Raw genomic sequence first — 21,113 nt, 5'->3', positions numbered from 1 at the left:
ACGGGTTCGATCCCTGGCCTCACCCAGTGGGTTGGGGATCCTGCGTTGCCATGAGCTGTGGTATAGGTTGCATGTGTGGCTTGGATCCTGCCTTGCTGTGGCTGTGGTGTAGGCCAGTGGCTACAGCTCCGATTTGACCCCTAGCCTGGGAACCTCCATATGCCGGAGGTGCGGCCCTAAAAAGATAAAAAAAAAATATTTTTAAATAAAGAAATTAAAAAAAAAAATAAAAAGAAGCCCTTGGATTGTACCTGTGTGTGCTCAGTCTGGAGCCAGTCACCTGTGGAGGTGGGCACAGGTGGAGGACAGCAGTCCCTGCCCTTAGCTGGGGTTCCAGCCTAATAAGGTCGCAGCCCCAGAGTCAGAGCAGGAAGATGGGACCCAGAAGCCACCTGATGCAAATTTCTCATTGGGTGAAGGAGAACTAGAAGCCCAAGGTCACCCAGTGTCATAGCAAAGCAAGGACTTTTGAGCCAGGGTGTCCTCCTCCTGGCTCCCTGCATGGCTTCCTCCTGCTCTGGCCACCCCATCTGTGGCTCAATGTCACATGAGCCCATGGTTGACCCCTACCTCTAGGGCATGCCTGTGCCCACAGAGGCTTATTCCTGCCCCTACCAAGCCTCATGAGAGTCTGGCCTGACCTGGCTCTTCAGAGGATGGAGCCCCAGGTTGGCGTGTCCTGCTCCCACTCCAGCGTGGCCACGAGTGGCAACTCCTACTAGGCAGGGGCTAGGACATGAGCATCTCTCAGGGAAAGGGGGCCCTTCGTATCTTGGGGGACCAAGAGGCCCAGGGAGGTGGCTCACTCCTGAGCCACCATCAGGCTTCACAGCAGAGAGCTCTGGCACCTGCAGATGGAGCCCTGGGTGGTGACCCAGCGTATGGCTTCCAAGGCATCCCTGAGCTCCCACCTTTCAGGGATGGTGCTGCCTGAGCTGCTGGTCTGTGCTGCAAGCTGGGTGTGGTGGGGCCTGGAATGTGGGCATCCAGGCTGAGTGGGGCTCTTCCCATCCCCATGGCGGCCTGACATCTCTTACTGGCCTATTCTGGCTCCTCCCAGGAGAAGCCAAGACCTATTCATAGGCTTTATCATGACCCAAGTAACCAGTATCGGGTCTCATGGGTATGCTGTCACCTTCTGAGCTTCAGTATACCCATCTCCCAAATGAGGTCAAACGTCAGGTCACGATGGGTCAGGCAGGGGTAGGGGCTGGCCATGGGCAGGCTGTGGAGACACCATCACTGCCAAGGGGCTGCTCAGAGGCCCCAAGTGGAACGCAAGCCAAGCTGGAGCTGCCGGACAGCTTTATTGCATGCCAGGGCTACTGCTGAAGCGAAGGCTGGGGGCATGGTGCCTCCCCCTAGCGGGGCACAGCACAGAGCTGGTAGGGGGATGGGAACAGCAGGAAGGCAAAGACACCGTGGTCGCTGGGGCGAGGCTGTCCTGTGGGCACCGAGAAGCTGAAGCGCTGCAGGAGGGTGGTGAAGAAGAGGAAGAGCTCCATGCGGGCCAGGGGCTCCCCGAGGCAAGAGCGGCGGCCTGCAGATGCGCACGGGGACTCCGTGAGCCTGGACACCTGGGCTCCACCCTCCAAGACCCCCTCAGGAGAGGGAAATGAAATGGGCATCCCCCCGCCCCCTGGCACCTGCTGAGAAGGGCATGAAGGCCTCCTGCTTGGTGAAGCGGCCCTGGGCGTCCAGGAAGTGCTCTGGATAGAAGCGGAAGGGCTTCTTCCAGACAGTCTCGTCCTTCAGCACTGACGTCAGGTTGGTGATAAGTGTGGTCCCCTGGCAGGAGACATCTGGCATGGTGGGGTCCAGACTGGGGGGTGCTTGGACCCCTGCCACCGAACATACAGGGCACACAGCCTCTGCCTGGCACGTACCTGGACTCTTCAAGTAACCCTCAGCCCAAGAAGCTTCTTGGCCTCTTGCATGGGCTCCTGCAACACTCTGTGGCATGTTTTGGCTTGTCTTCCCTGCCCAACTGGGAGCTCTGAATGGACAGGGCCAGCCCTGCCTCTGCCCTCATCCCCACACCCACCCAGGCTGGGACACTCAGTGCCTGTGGACATTAGTCCTGGCCCCACCTGGCAACAGGCGCCTGGGCCTACCAGGTGGCAGCTGGTGCTGAGCTGGGGTGAGGAAGGTGCAGGCTTACCTTGGGGATGAGGAAACCCTGCACTTCAATGTCACAAGATGTCATGTGGGCCACGCCCAGTGGGACGATGTCCCCAAAGCGCTGCACCTCATGGAGCACGGCCAAGGTGAAGGGCATGAGGGCCTGATCCTTTATCTCCGGTTGCCGCACGTGCCCTATCACCTCATCGATTTCCTGTTGGACGCGTCCTGGAAAGACAAGTGTCCTCTGGTCAGACCCAAGGGAGGGGTTCCAGCCTCCTCCTGATGATCGCGTGAAGGGCTGTGCCCACGCAGGGGAGGCGGTCGCTGTGACCTCTGAGCTGGGCTCTCAGAGCTGCTGCCGGCGGCCACAGCAACCCAGCTGAAGGCCTTGGGCTGTCCCTTCCCGCGCTCGCCCACCCCACCTAGCCCCCAGGGCGAGGCTCACGCTGCACGTCTGGGTGCAGGATCATGAGGAGGAGAGCCCAGGCCAGCGTGGTCGAGGTGGTGATCATCCCAGCGGAGAACAGGTCAGCCACCACCAGGCGGAGGTTCTCATCATTGAAGCTGCTCTCGGGGTTCCCCTTGGCCTGGGAAGGTGAACTCAGGGTCGGAGGGAGGAGGCCTCCCACTCTGCTCCTGTCGCCCAGGTGCTTGATCACTGGGCGGCACATGCCCGCCCCCCTGCCACCCTTGCCCTGGCTCACCTCCTGGGGCCCTTAACCCACATCCTTGTTCTGTTCGTTCCCTGGCTCCTCACCTCTTTCATTTCGTCCAGGAAGGCATCCGTCAAGTCTCGGGGGGGCTGGGCCAGGTCCCGGGTCATCTTGTGCTCTGTGATCAGCTCATCTATCATGACCAAGAAGGCCTTCTGCCTTGGGAAGAGCTTGGCACACAGCCCCGGGATATGCCTGAGAACCGGCATTGCTTCCAGCACCTGCGAGGGTCACACTTATGGGGCCCTGGGACCTCCTGGTGCCCAGGTGTTCACTTCTGCCAGTCAGGTCCTAGCCTTCTCCAGGGTTTCCCCACCACTGACCTTGTTCCTAAGTTCATCCTCTCTCCCGGCCCTGGGCCCAGAAGAATAAACCTAAAATCTGCATCTCAAGGGAGCTGGCGTTTTCCGGTGAAGAAGCCCTCCCACTCCTAAGCCATCTGACCCTGGCTCCGCCCCTCCCATCCGTGTTGTCTGTCATTCCCGGCTTCCAGGCCTTTTCTCTTGCCGTTGCCCCTCTTGGAATGGCCTTTCCCTCTGGCCCCCTAGACGGAGCCTCCTCCCAGGAGGCCCACTGCAGGGCGGAGGCTGCTGCCACGGAGCTCGCCCTGAAGGGCTCCTCCACGCCGCCCTTCCCGCACCTGGCGCATGAGGCCCACTTCCTCCTTCAGTCCTTCCAACACTAGGTCCAGAAGCTTGAGCATGCGAGGGTCGTTGTACTCGAAGCGGCGCGCGAAGGTGAGGGAGGCGATCACGTTGCTCACCGCTTTATTCAGAAGGTTGTTAGGGCTAAAGGGGCGTCCTGAGAGGGGATCGTACAAGTCAGGGGGTCGCCTTCATCTCCTCTTCCCCAGCTTCTCCAAACCTGTCTCCTGTCCCTCGGCCCCAGCACTCACCAGCCTGGTCGGCGAAGGCGGCACAAAGGCACGAGGCCTCTTGGGTCACCCACTCCTCCAACGACTTCTTGCCCAGGCCAAAGTTGCGCAAGGTGGACACCGAGAAGCGCCGCTGCTCGCGCCACGCTTTCCCGTAGCGCGCCAGGATCACTCCTGGGGGCGGAGCAGGCGCGTGGGCGTGGCCCGGGTGCGCCCTGGCCCCGCCCTCTGCCCGCAACCTGCTCTCGCGGGCCCGCGGGTTCTCCACGCCCCGCCCCGCGCTCCGCTCACACAGTCCCGCCCCTTCAGGGGTCGGTCTCGCCCCCAGCTCCTCCCACACTAACCTCACCTCCCAAGCCCCGCCCACTTTGACACCCCTTTCCAGGTCCTCCTCTGCCCGCCTTCCTTGCCCTCCCACTCTCCCCGGCTAGGGCCCGGTCTTGGCCCCACTTTTTGCTTTGCTCATCGTGACCGTTCTGGAAAGGTCCTGGCTCGCCCCGGCTCCGCCCACTTTGACTTCATCCTCCTAGTTCCTCTGGAACTTGACCTTCCCTTCGGTCCGCAGTGGCCCTGGGCCGCCCTCTCTCAGGCCTCACCCTCCTCTGCCTCACACATATTCTTCCTCGCTCAACTCTTGGCCACAGACTCCCTACACCTGCCTGCCGCCCCTTCAAATTCGCTGACTCTTCTTGCACCCAACGTCCACGGCCCTGCCTCCGCCTGGCCCTGCGGGTATCGGGTCATTGCTGGCCCAGTCCCGCCAAGGCGCGGTCCACCCCCTCCTCTGCTTGCCTTCGGAGCGCGGCCCGTAACCCAGGTGCTCTAAGATGAACACAGGTGGGCGGTCGGAGGTTTCATGGCTGTGGGACACCAGCGCCTCCCGCACAGCCGCCAGCCCATTGAGCACGACCACGGGCCTCCAGATCTGCTGCAGGCTGAATACATCCCCAAAGCGGCGCCGCAGCTGCAGGCCAAAGGTCAAAGGCGTTTTGTCAAGTTCAGGCCCCACCAGGCTGCAGGCCTAGCCTCACGGCGTTAGCCTTGGGGGACCCCTGCTGCAAGGACTTCATCCAGCCTTAGGACCCTGGGAGTTACATACATTATGGTCCAGGACCTCAAGTTGCCTCAAATCACCCAGCTATGACTGTGTAAAGGTCACCAAAATTGTCAATAGGCCAAGTTAGCACCCCATTTTACAGGGGAAGAAACCAAGGTTCATAAAGGTGAGCACCGGGGCCCAGGGTCTCAAGGTGACAAAAGATTTGAACCAGATCACTGCACCTCTCTCAGCCTGAACTTCCTGATTTAAATAGAGCTCATGGAGTTCCTGATGTGGCACAGTGGAAACGAACCTGACTAGTAACCATGACGTGGCGGGTTCGATTCCTAGCCTCGCTCAGTGGGTTAAAGATCCAGCATTGCCATGAGCTGTGGTGTAGGCTGAAGACATGGCTCAGATCCTATGTTGCTGTGGCTGTGGTGTAGGCCAGCAGCTGCAGCTCTGATTCGACCCCTAGCCTGGGAACCTCCATATGCTGCAAGTGCGGCCCTAAAAACAAACAAACAAAAAAACAAAATAAAGAAATAAATAGAGCTCATGACCAGATGCCCATCCCCCTTCTCAAGACACTTCCTCCTCTGATGTAATCAGAGGGGCTCAGGCTCACACCATTTAGGTGCTGGCCAACCGAATTCCCAGCCTGTAGCCGAGTCATGTCCACCCCAACCCCCACCTCCACCTTTGCCCTCTCTGAACTTTGCTTGGAAAATCTGAACTGTCCTCAGGAACTGCACAAACACCCTCCCTCAGGAAGCCTCTCGAATCTGCCTCCTCTTCTCAGCCCAGCTCCTAGGCCAGACTGTGGCTTTGTCCAGTGACCACAGTCTGCTGCTGTGTGGGGTCCCTAAGACCTTCACTGCCCACTTCCCACCATCACCTTGCTCACCTGGATAAAGCTGAGACGTGGGTCTTGGAAGTTCACTTGTAGCAGGTTACCCAGCCCAGGCAGTGGCATGGGGCCCGGTGGGTAGCGTGGAGCCCAGCGTGAGCGCCGGTGCATCAAGTCCACCAGGAGCAGGAAGATGACCATGGCCAAGGCCAGGATCCCCAGTAAATCCCCAGTCAGCAGACCCATGGCTGCCTCAGTGCACACTGGGCTCCTCACCGCACCAAGCACCTAAGACCAGGCCATGCAGAGCACTCTGAAGGCTTGACCAGCCTAGGCCCATTTTATAAAGGGAGCCGAGACTGGTCTTTGCCCTCTGCTCTGAGCCAACCTGCCAGGGAGACTGGGCTGCCAGAGGGTGCAAGGGGTGGGGGAGGGGCCCGGGAAAGTCAGGTGTGGGTATGGTGACTGTCCCTCCTGCCCTCTCCATGTGCTTGCCGCAAGGACACAAGAAGTCCTCCTTCACCCTGGCCGGATTCCCACCTCTGTAAAACTTCCAAAGAATCAGACGTCTTTACACTTGACTCTGCCACTCTTGTCACTTAGGGCTCACACTCCCTGATGTGGCCACAGCCTCAGCCCCAGAACATACCCTTGTCCTGCTGCCTCCTGAGTGGCCCAGGTTTTTCAGTGGCACCTGCCCAGTGCTGGAGGGAGATCGTCGTGACCAGAGGGACCATCATGGGGGATAAAGGTCTTGGCATCCCCTCATTTCATTAGAACACTGAACACAGACACAGTCACACACTCATAAACCACCCACACACTGCTTACTCACACGCACACATTTACACACCCACAAACCCACACATTAACACATATGTACCACATGTACGCACACACACCCTCTACTTCTCAGTGGCTGCCCAGACCTGACCCCCTACCCCACCCCACCCCAAGGCTGCTCGCAGGGGTGCTGAGGCCCCTCACCTGGCTGGCTGCTGGCTCAGCCCTTTCTTGGCTTCCACCTGGTTGTGGCCGTGGCCACCGGAGTCTGGGGACGGGGAGGCAGGAGGACTGTTTTCAGAGCTCCCTAGTTCCCTGATGGCCCAGAGACCCTTTCCTGTTTGTTACAATTGGTCCTCGGACCTTCTAGCTCTTGCGGCCGTCCATTGCCTTTCTGTGTCATTTCCTGACTCGGAAAAACGTGGAGGGGGCACTTGCCCTTGTTGACTGAGCTACCAGTCAGCCTCCACGGTGGCTTAGCATAGGCTGTGACTGTCCTCAGAGGAACAGGCCTCATGGATCGTGGGGAACTGGGGTTCTGGGACCTCAAGGAGGCAGGGAAACCAGTTTTAAGGCCATTCTACAAAGAGGGTAAGACCCACGGGCACCCTGGTGACATCTCAGATCCAGCCTGGGGTCTCTCAGCTGGCCTCAGGTGAATGTTCCTGTCCCGTCTGGCAGCAATTTTCCACCCAGGACAGCCAGAGAATCAGGTGGTATGAATGGGGCTGGCAGGATGGTTCAAGTGTTCGTCTCACAGTGCCCTTGGATCAATTGCCTTTGCCTACCCTTGGTTTTGGAGGTGTCATGCTCTCTTCCAAGCAGTCACGCTAATGGACACATGAAGGGCAGTGTCAGACACATCTGTAGTTTAGGCAGGGCCCTCCCCATACTGGGAACCTGTTGCCCAGGACAGGGCGACCTTGAGGATAATCTGCAACCTCAAGGTCAATGGCCTTGACGACCTTGAGGATAATCTGCAACCTTTTGCAATCACTGTGCAATCCTAGCCTCTGTTCACCCAGCACTCACAGGCCAGGCGCTGCTGTTCACTCCCCATCCTCCCCACACTCTGTAATAGGTGGCTTTATGGCCTCCAAAGCGCAGTCTCAGGGATTGCACCAGGGGGTCAGAGTACCATTAGGTGCACCTGAAAACTCACGCTGAGCTACTGGTCTATGCTGGATGTGAACTTCAATCAGGGCCAGCATTTAAGTTACTGAGATTACTTTAGAAACATTCTCAGCCTGCCCTTGCTGGCTTCTGCTCTGGTGAAGCTGTTGCGGCCAGAGGGATGAGCCCCCACTCCCCCGCTCCCCGCCCCTCCATCCCAGTGTCACTGGTGTTCACTGTGTAGGGAAGGCTCCTCTGGATACAGGGACCTGAGACTGAGTCCAGGGTGATGTCAGCAAGACGGCGGAGCAGAAGTGCCAGGCCCTGGGACCCCAAAGTAATGCCGAGCACACCCCCTGGAGAGAGCTCCAGAAAGCGGGTAGGGAGCTGCAGCACCTAGCTGGGTGCTAGGGAAGTTGGTGGCATTTTGTTAGCGCCCCCGCCCCCAGCGCCCATGGAAGAAACCTTTCAGTCCCCACGCCACCCTGGGCACAGGACGAGGGGAAGCTGGGTTTCGCTGCTCAGGGCGCTGCACTCTGGGCCCAGCGGCCTCGCCTCCCCTGGGTTTTGGCTTCTGCAGGATGAGAAAGTTCTGGCTGCACGACAATGTGAATGTACTGAACACTACTGAATGGAGCACTTACTGGTTCAGATGGTCATGCTGTTGTGTTTGTTAATCACCCTTTCAACAGTGGTACGTCCAGGCAATGGAATTTTCTTCAGCACTAAAAAAGAAATGAGCTATCAAGCCATGCAAAGACATGGAAGAACCTTAAACACCCATTACCACATGGAAGAAACCAATCTGAAAAGGCAATTTACTGTGTGACTCCAGATTTTGGAAAAGGCAAAAACTACGGAGACAGGGAATGATCAGTGGTTGCCAGGAGGTTGCGGGGAGGGGACAAAGAGGCGGGGCACAGAGGATTCTTAGGGCAGTGAAACTACTCTGATACTCGAATGTTGATACATGTCTTTTTTTTTTTTTTTGCTTTTTAGGGCTGCACCCGTGGCATATGGAGCTACAGCTGCCAGCCTACAGCACAGCCACAGCAACGCCAGATCCAAGTCATGTCTGTGACTCACACCATGGCTCACGGAAACACCGGCTCCTCAACCCACTGAGCCACGAAGGGAACTCCGGATGCATGTCTTTCTTTGTCCAAACCCACAAGACGTGCTCCAAGAGAGAACCCTAATGGAAACTACGGGCTCTGGGTGAGGTGCTGATGCAAGCTCACCAATCCAAGAAGATGCATCACTGTGGTGGAGGAGCACTGACACCGAGGGAGGCTGTGTGCATGTGTCTGGGGGCAGAAGATAGATGGGATATCTGGGTTTTTCCCCCTTTCTTTTCCATTTTTGCCCCGCCTCCTCACGGCATATGGAGTTTCTCAGGCCAGAGATCAGATCTGAGCCACAGCTGTGACCTACAGACCCTTTAACCCACTGTGCTGGGCAGGGGATCGAACCTGAGTCTGACGCTTAGAGAGGCCACCCATCCTGTTGCACCACAGAGGGAACTCTGATATCTCTGTACTTTCTGCTCAACACTGCTATGACCCTAAAACTCTTCTAGAAAATAGTCCATTAAAAAAACCCCACACACATGGAACTCAAAAAGTGGCAGGAGTTGAAATGAACATGGAAAGTTCTCCCTGCAGAGGCTGGCGAGTTAGAGTCAGCAGTCAAGCATGGAACGGACCATGCCCCAGTTAACCGGTCCTCTCAGCAGCCAGGATGAGCAAACACCTGGAACAATCACAAGTGTCTCACTCACAGTACCATCAATAAGTCAAAAGGAGATGGAACAAATGGCAAAGCGATGAAGAACCATCCACTGTCAGGAAAGTATTTTCCTTAAGACACCCCTCTTACATATTTGGTGGTTTAAGTCCTCCACCCCTAATCCATCAATCTGAACTGCGTTAATGCCAAGCTGAGACCACAAGGAGCTCAAAAAGCCGTCAGTTCTACGCGGGTCCCCTGGCCCACAGCACACCCGCCCACACCTCCATCCTGGCACAGCAGAATGAGAACTGGATTGTGCTGCTGAATGTAGCCACTACAACAAAATTAATCTGCCGTTTCTGTAGCCTCAAAGTGATGAGCACACAGGAACTCATTTATAATTGCTTATTTCTACTTCACAACATTCCTTCCAGTAGTTCGGTTCCCTAAAATAAAGTCCATTAACGCTGCATTATTTTTTAATAACCTTTAAAATTCATGTTGATGGAAAATATGCCCTCATATCAACTTCAAGTCGGCCGGCCAGCCCCTTACACGGCTGAGTTCCACCCTCCAGGCTGAGCCCATTCCAGGTTCTGCTACAAAGGCCGCTGGGCCTATGCGAGGCCAGGACTGCTGGGCCAGTCAGGTGTCAGCTGCCTCTGCAACAGAACCAGAGCCACCCGGGGCGGCAGGCGGGGGCTGGGATGGGAGGAGAAAGAAACACATTCACTTCAGAGTAAACAAAAAAGGAAACAAGGTTAAAATGAAGTTTATTATTTTTTTGATTTTTTTGTTTTGTTTTTTAAATAAAACTGTTTGTGAAACAGCTATTTTATCCCCACGGCAGAGTGACCCCTGAAAGATGCACTAACCCCTTCTTAAGGCCTTAACAAGATTTTTTTTGTATTTTTTTTTTAAACCAAGACATTTAAAAATTATACAATTTACAAAACAAAACAACAATACAACATAAAGAATCATGTAGCATGGGGCTGCTCAACTGGCAGGCCCCCTTTTCCTTTATAAAAATGAAAGCAAAAGAAAAAAGCGTAGAGTGGGTGTTCCTGGTCAGCTGACCCCACATGATGGCACCTGACACTGTCCCTCCCCGTGTCCACTCCTACAGCTTCGGTTCTGCCTGTCTGTCCTGGGGGTTCAGGGCACAGCTGCCTGGAACATGCCCAGAGGCTGCCAGCCCTTGACCCTGCTGGCTGAGCCACTTAACGGGACGCTTGGGGCCCCCACAGGCCACAACTATGACCTTGGGGCATCTGCCAATTTCACCCCCTAAGAGAGAGAAAAATTTTAAAGAATAATAAATAAATAGTGTTTCTGGAAATGAGCACGATTTTATTTTTGTGTTTAAACATCATTCTCCCACTCTTGAAAGCACAGACCATCCCCACTTCCCTCCCCCTCGACTTTCCCACTTTGGGGCAAATTCATGACAAAGGAATGGTTTGCTGTGGTTGGTCTGCTCTCCCAACCCCGGGTCTAGAGTCTCTGAACTGTGAAAGCTGGGCTAAGGATCTAAGCCACCCCTGTCCTTGTGAGATGAGTTTGTTCAGTTCAATTTCACATTTAAATTTCACTGTTATTAGAACAAATTTGGAGTTAATTTTAAAATAGAATCAAAAGGGATAGCGCACCTTTCATTTAAACAAAGTCTTTCCAGACTAAAAATAGATTTATATATATATATTTTTATCCCTCCCTTTTAATTCCCCCCACCCTTTCCCATCATCCCACCCCTCCCCCTCCCCCCACATTGTCACTATGGAGATTGTGTCCATGGAAACAGCCATTCCGACTTCTTGGGTCTTTCTTTCCTGTGGTGTCACCGGTTTGAGAGTGATGTACAAACTTAGGAAGGAAGTGCTGGCACGGGCAGGCACGTGGGGCGGGGCGGGGTGGGGTGTGGCGGCACAGGAGGGCCATTTCCATTCCAGCACGAGTTTCCACCACCTTTCATCTCCACAGTCTCACCTGCAAGACAGAGAAACACTGGGTGCTGGGAACCTCCGTGTGCTGCTGCAGCCAACAGCCCTTGCTCCACGGTGGCACCAGGATGGGCGCGGGGTCCAGGACCGCAGACCCCACGTGGACATGCTGCTGACACCGTAGACACCCAAGACCAATGGCTGAGCTGCCATGTGGCTCTGGGCCTGGCACAGGGGAAAGGCAGCAATGACCTAGCCAGGTGCACTGGGACGAGACTCAGGGCCCCCTCTAGGTGTGTCCACCTTCCCGAGACCCGGAGAGGATTCCCTGATCCCCCAGGTGGGGCTGCCCTGGAGTGGGGCAGCTCTGGGGCCACCCTTGCTCAAAACCATGCATCCTGTGGCTGGGCTTAGCACTTGGTGGCAGGGCCCATCCTCAGAGGTGGCTCAGTATCAGCCAACCTTGGCGTATCTGGCTCAGGACCACGTCGTGTCTGCCTCCAGTGACTGGCGGTTCTTCACCCCTAATGGAGCCCACTCTGCCCAGCAGCTCTGACGGGGGCAGGTCTCAGCTCATCCTCTGAGGCTCCCCAGGCCCTGCCACTGGTGTCTCCTCTTCCAGCCCAGGCACAGGCTCAGCAAGGCTACCCTGATGATTGCCTGGGGTATGTGGGGTCGTACTCAGAATACTTTGTGGGTCGTTACGTGTGCCAAAGCCTCAGAGAGACAGCAATTTCCAAGGAATTCAGCCCAGAAAAATTAAGCCAGAAGCCAAGAGCAGTGGCAGCCTCAACCTCGCCTTCCTGCCAATCACAGCACTCTTAGAAACTGTGTGCGTGCATGTGTATACACATATGTACACATGAGTGTCAGGGGCTGGTACCCTCAACCTTGCTTCTTCCTCAAACCCTCTTTGGAGCTCTCCTCCAAAGAATAAACCTCAGAAAACCCAAGCATCACTGTCTCTTCTCTGTTTCCATAAGTCACTGGACTTTCCTAGTGGCCTACAGCATAACTGTGTGGTGCTATCACTGCTTCAGCTCTGGTTTGACCTGCAAAATTTACTAATGTGAAAAAGTTAAGAAGGCTGGTCTGTGTGCATGAACTAAGAACAGACGTGCACCTGCCCTTCCTAACTGCTTGGCAGGAAGCATGAATGAACAGCAGAAGACTCAGAGACAGCAGGACAATGTCGCCATCCTCAGGAAAAAGCAAACCCCAGGACTCTTATGCAGGGGCCCGGGACATGGACCAGTGGCTGAGCCTCCTGCCAATGCAGGCCGTCCCAGCCTGTGCAGGCCAGGCTTCCTCCTCCCCCAGCACGGACATTCTCTGCTCCTCGCTCTGGATTCCTGAGGCCAAGGCTGCCAGGAGAGGGGGAGAAGAAGCCTTTTCTGGTGTCACCCCAGGAACCACAGGCCCTTTGTAAATGTGAGGACAAGGGTGAGGCGAACAGGGCACCTCAAAAAATGACCAAAGGGGCAAAATCTTGCTGGAGATGTGGGCCACTGGTGCAGGCACCTCTGCCCTTCCACCCACAACCCCTGCCACCTGGGCTCTGGCCTTCCCAACAGGGACCGATGCAAGACAGAATCGGTGTTAGGGCCCAGAGACATGATGCCCCGAGTGTGATGGGCCCCCGACTTCTCAGTTTCTTCTAAAAACTGTTTCTCTCGCAGGGAGAATAGGAAGAACATTTTTTTAAGCACCAACTAGGGGCCAGGCACCATGCTAGGAGCTTTATACATGTTATTCCATGACAACAGTAAGAGGTACGACCTCCGTATCTTAGAGACCAAGAAGCTGCGGCTGGTCAGAGGTGGATGAAGCTCTTCTGACTGGGCCCCAGGGACTCTGCCTCAGCCTCCATCGCTGTGAGTCCTGTCCGAAGCGCAGGGAGCGGCTGAGAAGGCAGAGCCCCAGAGCGGGCGCAGAGCCCTCACGGCCGAGGCCTCGCTGCTCTCTGTGAAAAGGCGCCTACAGGTCTGGCTGCCAGGAATAGGATTTCACCCTGGCCCAAAGCCTCCCAACACCCCGGCCCGTCATGCTCCCAGCCTCCTTCCTGCTGCCATCTGTGGCTTGAACCTGGGCCGGGGCAGGCTGTCCTCCGAATCCTTCCACATCCAGGCCGGCCCCTCCGCCTGCGGCCGGTCTCCACCGTCTCAGCCCCACCAGATTCCCTGCTGTGACAAAGTGACACTGAAGCTGAGACCCAGAGAGGAGACGGAGGTGCAGGGCTGTGGCCCAGGGACTAAGTGCAGGTGCAGAGGCCCAGAGGGAGGGAGGGAGCCTCCGGAGCCTGGGCTTCACTCTCCATGTGACGGGACCCTCTGACCCTCTGACGTGGAGGAGAGGAGTCTGAGCGGGGCTGCGGCAGGCGGGAGGGGCCGCCTGGGCTGGGGAAGGAGAGAGGCGGATGGAATCAAGCCTCCTCTGTGTGGAACCCCAGGACTCCCCCAGACAGCCTGGGGGAGGAGGACATCGGGATGTGACACGTGGGCAGACCGTGTGACATTCCAACCAGAGACGGCGCTCGGGGAGGCCCAGCGCTGGGACGAGGAGGCTGCTGAGTGGAGGTCTGCATGGGGGGCCTGGGGTCTCCTTGTTTCCCACGGGCGAGCACGGAAGACAGATGCAGGGGCTCCGCTGTCAGAGCCCTGTCCTCTGGCTGGGCCAGATGACATCGGCACAGGGAGAGGGCGGGTGGCCACAGTCCTGCCAGGCTGCTTCGTCACCCTCAGACCGGGGCAGGGGTGGCCCACTGGCGGCTCTCCTCTCCGGCACTGCTGGCTGGTAAGGGATGAGCACCAGGTCCTCACATGCTGGCAGGAGGGTGGCAGGAGATTAGAACTCACGTCTCCTGGCCGCCAGCCCTGGACAGCTGCAGGGTTCCGTATGCGGCCGAGAGGGCAGCATGCCCAGGGCTTGCTGACACCTCACCACAGGCCAGGCTGAGCTGGGCACATAAGAGACACCTCAACCGAATCCTCACAAGGTTGGCCCCCGTCGCTTCTCTTCTTAGAGGAAGAAACTGAAGCGGGTGGCCTGACCTTGGTCACACAGCACTGTCCACACCACGAGCTGGGCCTCCCATGTACCATCACTGTCCCTTTCCTGCTGGGAGACCCAGTGATGGCGGCTCTGTGTCAGGATGACCGCTCCCGGGGGGGTGGGGGGCATGGGCGTGCGTTTCTGCCCCTGATCACTGGGTTTCTAACAGCAGCCCCGGCCGGAAGGACGGCACTGCCCGAGGTGGGACTCTGAGCTGAGAAGGCAGGACGAGGGCCCAGCCCCACGGCAGCCCTCAGGGCAGAGGAGCCTGGCTGTGTACACCGCTCCCTGCCATGCGGCGAGTGTCTGGCCTCAGCAGACTCGGGATGTCCGCAAACTGAGGGAAAGGCCGCTTCATCACTCAGCACCTCTGTTTCTTTGGTATAAGCGGGAACAGTAACACCACGTTTCTGAGGAATGAATGATGATGCTCATGTTCCTGGAAGGTCCCATAAGAGCGAGGGCTCTGTCGGCTGGCAGAGCCCAGGAAGGGGCGCAAGGGAAGGCCATGTGAGCAAAACGAAAACTTCCGAGAGGAGATCTGCCCACCAGGCCCAGGGCGCAGACTCCCTCTTTTTCTCAACCCAGGCTGGGGTTCCCGGACAGGAACAAAAGGCCCTGAGACAGACGGTTCTCTCCCAAACCGGCTCTTCCTGGGACCTTCCAGGAACATGCACATGGCCCTTGGTGACAACCGCCTGGGCCAGGAAGGTGGCAGAGCTGCCTAGAAATGGTGACCAAGCCCAGGGACCCACTGAAGGGCCAACAGAGACATTCTTTCTTTTTTTTTCAGTGGCCTCTCCGTGGTTCAGGGAAGTTCCCAGGCCAGGGACTGAATCCGAGCCACAGCTACAGCAGCGCCGGATCCTTAGCCCACTGCGTTGGGCTGGGAATAGAAGCTACACTTCCACAGCAACCCAAACTGCTGCAGTCGGAGTCTTAACCCACTGTGCCACAGCAGGAGCTCCCCAATAGAAACATTCTTGGAAACTACCCATGCTGTGCTGCCCTGAGGGTCATGGATCCCGTAGTTTCTGACCCTTGGGCTCCGAGTCCACAGGGGGTCATGTGGCTTCTGTGACCCAACTTCCCGTCCTGCTCTGCTCCCTCCACTCCCAGCCTCACTCCACGGAGGGGAAGAGAGAAAAGCGAGTACCAAGTCCTCACTTGACAGCCCCTCGAGAGAGCAACGTAACCCCCACAAGCCCCCCAAAGACTCATCCCACAGTGGAGGGGCCTCTCTGGGGGTCGGTACTGGGACCCCGCCTAAAAAACAAACGACTTCCTGGAGGAAAAGTGCTATGTTCTGAGATGAATTCCATTTCTTCCTCAAATGACTGTTAGGTACATTCCAGAGAAAGGCAGACCTCCCTGCCCCCCACCCCGCTGTAACAAGTGGGGCGACACTCCACAGAGACACAGGCGCCTGGTGCTGCCCAGAGAGCCAGGCCGAGTGCACGTGTGTGTGGGTCTCAGGTGCCTGGAACAGACGCAGACACGCTCACTTGAGAAATAATCCCTCAACGAACGTTTCTGAGACATCTGGTCTCTGACCCCATCCTGTGGCATCAAGTGCCCCAAGTTACACTTTTTTTTTTTGTCTTTCTGCCTTTTCTAGGCCACTCCCGTGGCATATGGAGGTTCCCAGGCTAGGGGTCTAATTGGAGCTGTAGCCGCAGGCCTACGTCACAGCCACAGCAACGTGGGATCCGAGCCGCGTCTGCAACCTACACCACACCTCACGGCAATGCCGGATCCTTAACCCACCGAGCAAGGCCAGGGATCGAACCTGCAACCTCATGGTTCCTGGTCAGATTCGTTAACCACTGAGCCATGACAGGAACTCCCCCAAGTCACACTTTGGTTTTTCTTCTCATCAAACGTTTTCCTTTACCCCCAGGGACTCGGTGAGGCCTGGGAGGGCGAGGAAGGCAGCGGAGGTGCCGGAGGCCGGCTGCTCCTAGAGACCTGAGTCCTCTCCGCCCGCCTGCCTAGGAGCACGTGGCTGGCCCTGACTGCGCGCCCACAGACACACCGGAAGCACAGCTCCACCTCCTGAGATTTTTTAAAGTGAAATTAAATGGGATCCTAACGTCTCCTAAATCTTTGAGGGGATTTTCCTTCCCTTTGTACCATGAAAAGAAAACCATAGTACTGGGGGGAGGAAAGATTTCGACGGACAAAGGTTGGGAATTTTTTTTTGTTTTTCAAAGGAAAATCCGCCACACACTTTAGAGAGAGTAAATCAATTAATTAAAAAGAAAAGACCTATGGCAAGAAGCCTTTCTGAAATAGGCAGAGTGAGGGTTGCTGGCAGAAGTGCCCCAGCCCAGAGGGTCCATCCCAGAAGTCTGCTGCCACCTGCCCCCAGGAACTCCACAAACAGGCTTGCCTCGGGGAACAGTCACCCTGAAGCTCAATGGACGATGGGACCGAAGCCTCACGCCACCTCTCCACACGTATTCTGGGGAGCTAAGCAACAAATGAACCAACACCTCATCCACCTGGTGCTGGCAGTCCGTGCGATTAGACGCTGGAGGTGCAGCCTGGCTGGGCGACAGGGCAGAGGCTACGACACCTTGGAGTCTGGCAGGGGTGGCGGCCCCGACTCACCTGTGCTTGCTGTACTTTCCATTCCCACGAGCACACTGCCCCCCTCACCCCCGCTCGGACTGCTCTGTGCTGAGGCTGCCTTTCGCTGTCTTGTTCTGCAAGTGGGGGAGAGGGCATGGGAGGGGAGGCTGCCGCCGGCAGAGCCAAGGAGACAAGACAGCAGGGACAGAAGAACGAGTGCGGGGTCAGGGCGGGCGGAGGTGAGGAGAGGGACGCACATGGAACAGGAAAGAGAAAGCAGAGAGTCAGTATTGAATGACAAACAGGAGACACTCAGGGTTTCTACGGCAAAATGTGACCATTAAAAAAGAGAAAATTTTAAAAATAAAAACACATAAATTAAGTAAAAAATATAAAGAGAAAATTGTAAGATCCTATGATCCACCTCTGGCAATAATTTTTAAAGAAAAGCATAAGTACGCATCTTTCAAAAGCATCTGAGGGCAGACCTGCCAGGACCTCTTTCTAGTACTTTCTGGCCCCACTAGGAGACTGCAGACCGTGAGCACCAGTGGCCACCAGGTGTCAGTGTGCCCTCAGCCAGGGAAGAGCAGCCGCCGCAGGGCGTCCACCACCCCAGTCCCTTCCTTGGGGTCCCTTCTCCAAACCCTCTCCTCTCCACGCGTGTGGCGTCTTGGAAACAGGCCCTTCACCCCCGTTGACCTTCTTTTCTAAATTTAAGAGGCAACTGAGAGACCACCTCTGGAATCGACGGCTGACTTGCTTCTGCGGAGGTAAAACCTGGAGGGGACTATGAGTTTCCCCAAGGCCTGGAGTCAGCTCTCGTCCTCTTAGTCCCGGGAGACGCCTCTGCTTACACATCTGGGCTGCCACCAATCTTACCTCCCGCCGACCCGCCACTGGGCTCCCCTTACACTAAGGGGGACACCAGGAGTGCACCGTGTTCCTCTCCAGTTTCTCTCAACTCACAAACACCTTCCTCCCCAGCCCCGGCCCACCCCGGCCCTCGCCAGCCCAGCCCCCGGCCGGGAGCACAGGCTCTTCGGGCTCTGCCTCACCTTGTGCTTGGGGCACCTCACCGAGAAGTTCTCCTCATGGAGCAAACAATCTGCAAGACAGAAGGGGACAGTCAGGGAGATCCTGGTGTGCAACACGGCCTGAGGGGCGGGGGGCCTCGCGGGCCAGGACTGACAGGGCCACGCGTGGAGCGAAGCCGTCCCCACGCTGTGAGGAGAGACACCCCCGACTAAGCTACGGTTCCTCGATGAAGGAACGTCAAGTCCCGTGTTAAATGACCAGCGTTTGAGAATAGGTGATGGTACGGGAAAACACGATGCAAACTGCTTGAAAAACCAGGGCACATAAATATATAAATACAAGCCCAATTTCATAAATATTGCATACGCATAAAAAAGGACAAAGGAAATCTACCAAAATACAGCAGTGGTTCTCTGTGGATAGTAAGATTATAGGTGGTTTTAATTTTCTTTATTTTTTTCCTGTATTTCCATGATGATATCGTATTACGTTAATTAACAGAAACCATCTTCAATAAATGTTATTTTAAAAATTCCTTATCCCAGGAATGCACTAGTTCCACAGGTACACGAAGCTTCCTCACGAAAACACGTCGCATCTGGGGGCATCTTTCCCGTGTCTTCAGAGGCAGAAAGGAGGCCAAGCCCCGGGGCCCTGCTGCCGCCCTCTCCCCACAACCCATGCAGATACTGAGAAGCTGCAGAGCCCACGTGAAATGCTGCAGAGGAAGGTGAAATCCCATGAGGGGGCTATTAACCCTTGGAGGGAGAGGACTCATTCCAACTTTCCACAGGGTGACACGTCCTCCCTGACATCAAGGGTGGGCATCTGCCTCCAGGTGAGGCGCGCTCTGTGGCACAAACGTGGTGCGCGGAGCAGGGCGAGCAAATCTAATTAACGAGTTCACTCTGCACGCCCCAGCTCCCGAGGACCGACAGCCACGTCACTGGTGCAAGAGACAGCGGCAGAATGTTAATAAATATTGATCACACGTTCAGAAAGCTCCCAGGCACTAGGATGGGAGGCAGCCTTGTTACTTAGCCTTGTTAAATTTACAATTTAACTCAGGTTTAAAGTGAGATCCAAGAATTCCCACTGTGGCACCGTGGGTTAAGATTCCAACTGCGGTGGCCGGGGTCGTGTGGAGGTGCACATTCGATCCCCAGCCCAGCGCAGTGGGTTAAAGGATCCAATGTTGCTGCAGCTGCAGCTCGGATTCATCCCTGGCCTGGGAACTTCCACATACTGTGGATGTGCCCATAAGAAAATAAAATAAAATAAAATGAGGTCCAGATCAGCACTTAGTAATAAGCAAGGGAGCACACAAATGCAAACTTATGAGGTCCTCTATCCGTTAATAAACAAAGGCCCTTCATAAATCTGGTTAAGCCTGTACTATCACCTCCTGCCCTCAGCTCGTCAGGGCACAGAAAACAGCAAGTCCTGCTCGACTTTGCATCCCCCACACCCCGCATGCAAAGAGCACGGCAGTAAATGAAATGTGTTAATTTAAAACCCACAAGTACATGGCGTGACCAAGACTCCTGCTGCTCCAATCTGCCAGAGAGCTTATGAACAGCAGGATTCAGGCAGCTGGAGCTCGAGGGAAGAAGCACCTTCTCCTTACCTGGCGGTGGCAGCACTGTTTGCCAGCACCATCTTTAGTTTGGGCCAAAGAAAAAGAGCACAGGCCATGTGGGGCAAGGCCACCCTCACACCACAGGAGTTTACAGAAATGAGGAGGGGACCACGTTAGCTGGAAGAGATGTCATCAGAAAGGTAGAGGCGGCTCGGTCCCCTCACGCTGCAGAACGATGGACCATTAGTAAAAGATGCTTAAAGTCAGGAAAAATGTTCCCAGAGGTTAAAAAGCAGACAAGAAGTAGAACAACACAAGTACACACTAAAGGCAGCCTGGAACTAATGCCAGGGACTTCCGGAAATGGAAGCCTCCGAAACACATCTAGGAGACAGGCTCCACCTCTGGCAGGGCCTCCGTGCAGGACACTGCAGACAAAGGCCCTCACTCGTTCTTGTCAGGGCCATGGGCCACCAGGACTGTACTTCACATTCCTGGCAGGGGGAGAAGCACACCTGGAGCGCTTACACACCTGGAAGGGGCCCGGGAGCCTTTTCTTCTTGGCTGCCTCCAACCAGCCTCTGCTGGGGGAGGAGCGAGGAGCGGCAGGAAGGGTAGTTAACGTCCTCTGAGGTCTCTGCGCAGAGACCTGGCCCCACCCCGCCGGCCACCCGCTTGTTTTCCTTAAGCTCCTGGCAGCATCCTACAGTGCGCAGAGGGCCTGGTCGGCGCTCCCCACAGTGAGCTGGACCATGGCACAGGCTGGAAGGGACTCGCCAGGTTGTGCAGTCCACACAGACATCAACACCTCAGAACAGTGCTCCACTTTCACTTCTCTTCAGGCCTAAAGGTGGAGGACTCTGCAGAGCTCCTGACAACAAGCTCCAGATACCCACAGACACCCACTGGGAGCTCCAGACACCCACAGGCATCCGTACATTACACCCCAGCAGGAGGATGGTGAGCCCAAGAAGGGAAAAAGTGGAAGGAGGCCTGGTGTCCTTTGGGTCTGCCAGGCCCGGTTAGTCTCCAGCCCAGCCAGTCTCCTCAGAGCTACTCAGTCTGGCAAAATCCAGGCTGGGACCCGGGGACCCACCAGCCTCACCCCACCTCCCAGAGGGGCGGTCTCAGGAAAGGCAGCCTGGCTCCTGGGGCTGAAGAAGGGGAACAAGGGGGCAAGAGCAAGGCCCGGACTGGCCTCTGTGATGCAGAGAGCTGCCTCTCCAGGGAGGGGCCAGACCGCCAGCTGATTCATGCCACCCATCCGGGGCTCTGAACCCACTGCTGCAAGATCAAGTCAGCGGTGGAGAGAGCGCTTGAAGATGCTGCTGGAAGGGTGGCTGCAGCAGTGAAACCCCCAGCTGTGTGTCTTCGGAAGGGTAAAAGAAAAAGCCCCTCTGGGCCAGACTCTTCATGCACAGTGGAATTATTAATGAGCCACCACAGCTCTTTTCCTCTTCGGTCTTCACTTTTGTGGCTCAACACATTAAATACATTAAATTTTTCTTTCTTTCCTTTTTTTAAAAGCTGGTGCTCAAGTTCTTATCATTGCATCTCTCACCCAGAGACAGATCCAGTGCCTGTGACATAAAAAGCAGCCCAATGCTGCAAACCGAGATGTCACAAGAAGACTGATAGCAGGTGGGGCAAAAGCTGCGGGAGCCACAGGTCCTCCAGTTTCCGTGGAGCTGTCCCTCGTGA

General features: G+C 56.1%; 2 protein-coding genes across 2 annotated transcripts in view; both read right to left on the bottom strand.

The window, feature by feature from the left end:
- On the bottom strand, positions 1,289-5,911 carry CYP2D25 (vitamin D3 25-Hydroxylase). The gene is given in 9 exon segments (NM_214394.1): positions 1,289-1,540; positions 1,647-1,788; positions 2,162-2,349; positions 2,570-2,711; positions 2,882-3,058; positions 3,478-3,638; positions 3,733-3,885; positions 4,504-4,675; positions 5,658-5,911. Coding segments are annotated over 9 exon segments (1,503 nt in total). The 5' UTR covers positions 5,847-5,911; the 3' UTR covers positions 1,289-1,361.
- Positions 9,984-21,113, bottom strand: part of TCF20 (transcription factor 20) — a 104,732-nt gene continuing 93,602 nt past the window's right edge. The window contains 2 exon segments of the mRNA XM_021091435.1: positions 9,984-11,216; positions 17,854-17,903. Coding sequence (XP_020947094.1) covers positions 11,199-11,216; positions 17,854-17,903 — 68 coding nt within the window. The 3' untranslated portion in view covers positions 9,984-11,198.

The sequence above is a fragment of the Sus scrofa genome, chromosome 5 (assembly GCF_000003025.6).
Source record: "Sus scrofa isolate TJ Tabasco breed Duroc chromosome 5, Sscrofa11.1, whole genome shotgun sequence".
In the NCBI taxonomy this organism is placed as follows: Eukaryota; Metazoa; Chordata; class Mammalia; order Artiodactyla; family Suidae; genus Sus; species Sus scrofa.
The sequence above is the reverse complement of the archived record's forward strand: the minus strand, read 5'-3'. Positions and strand labels throughout refer to the sequence as shown.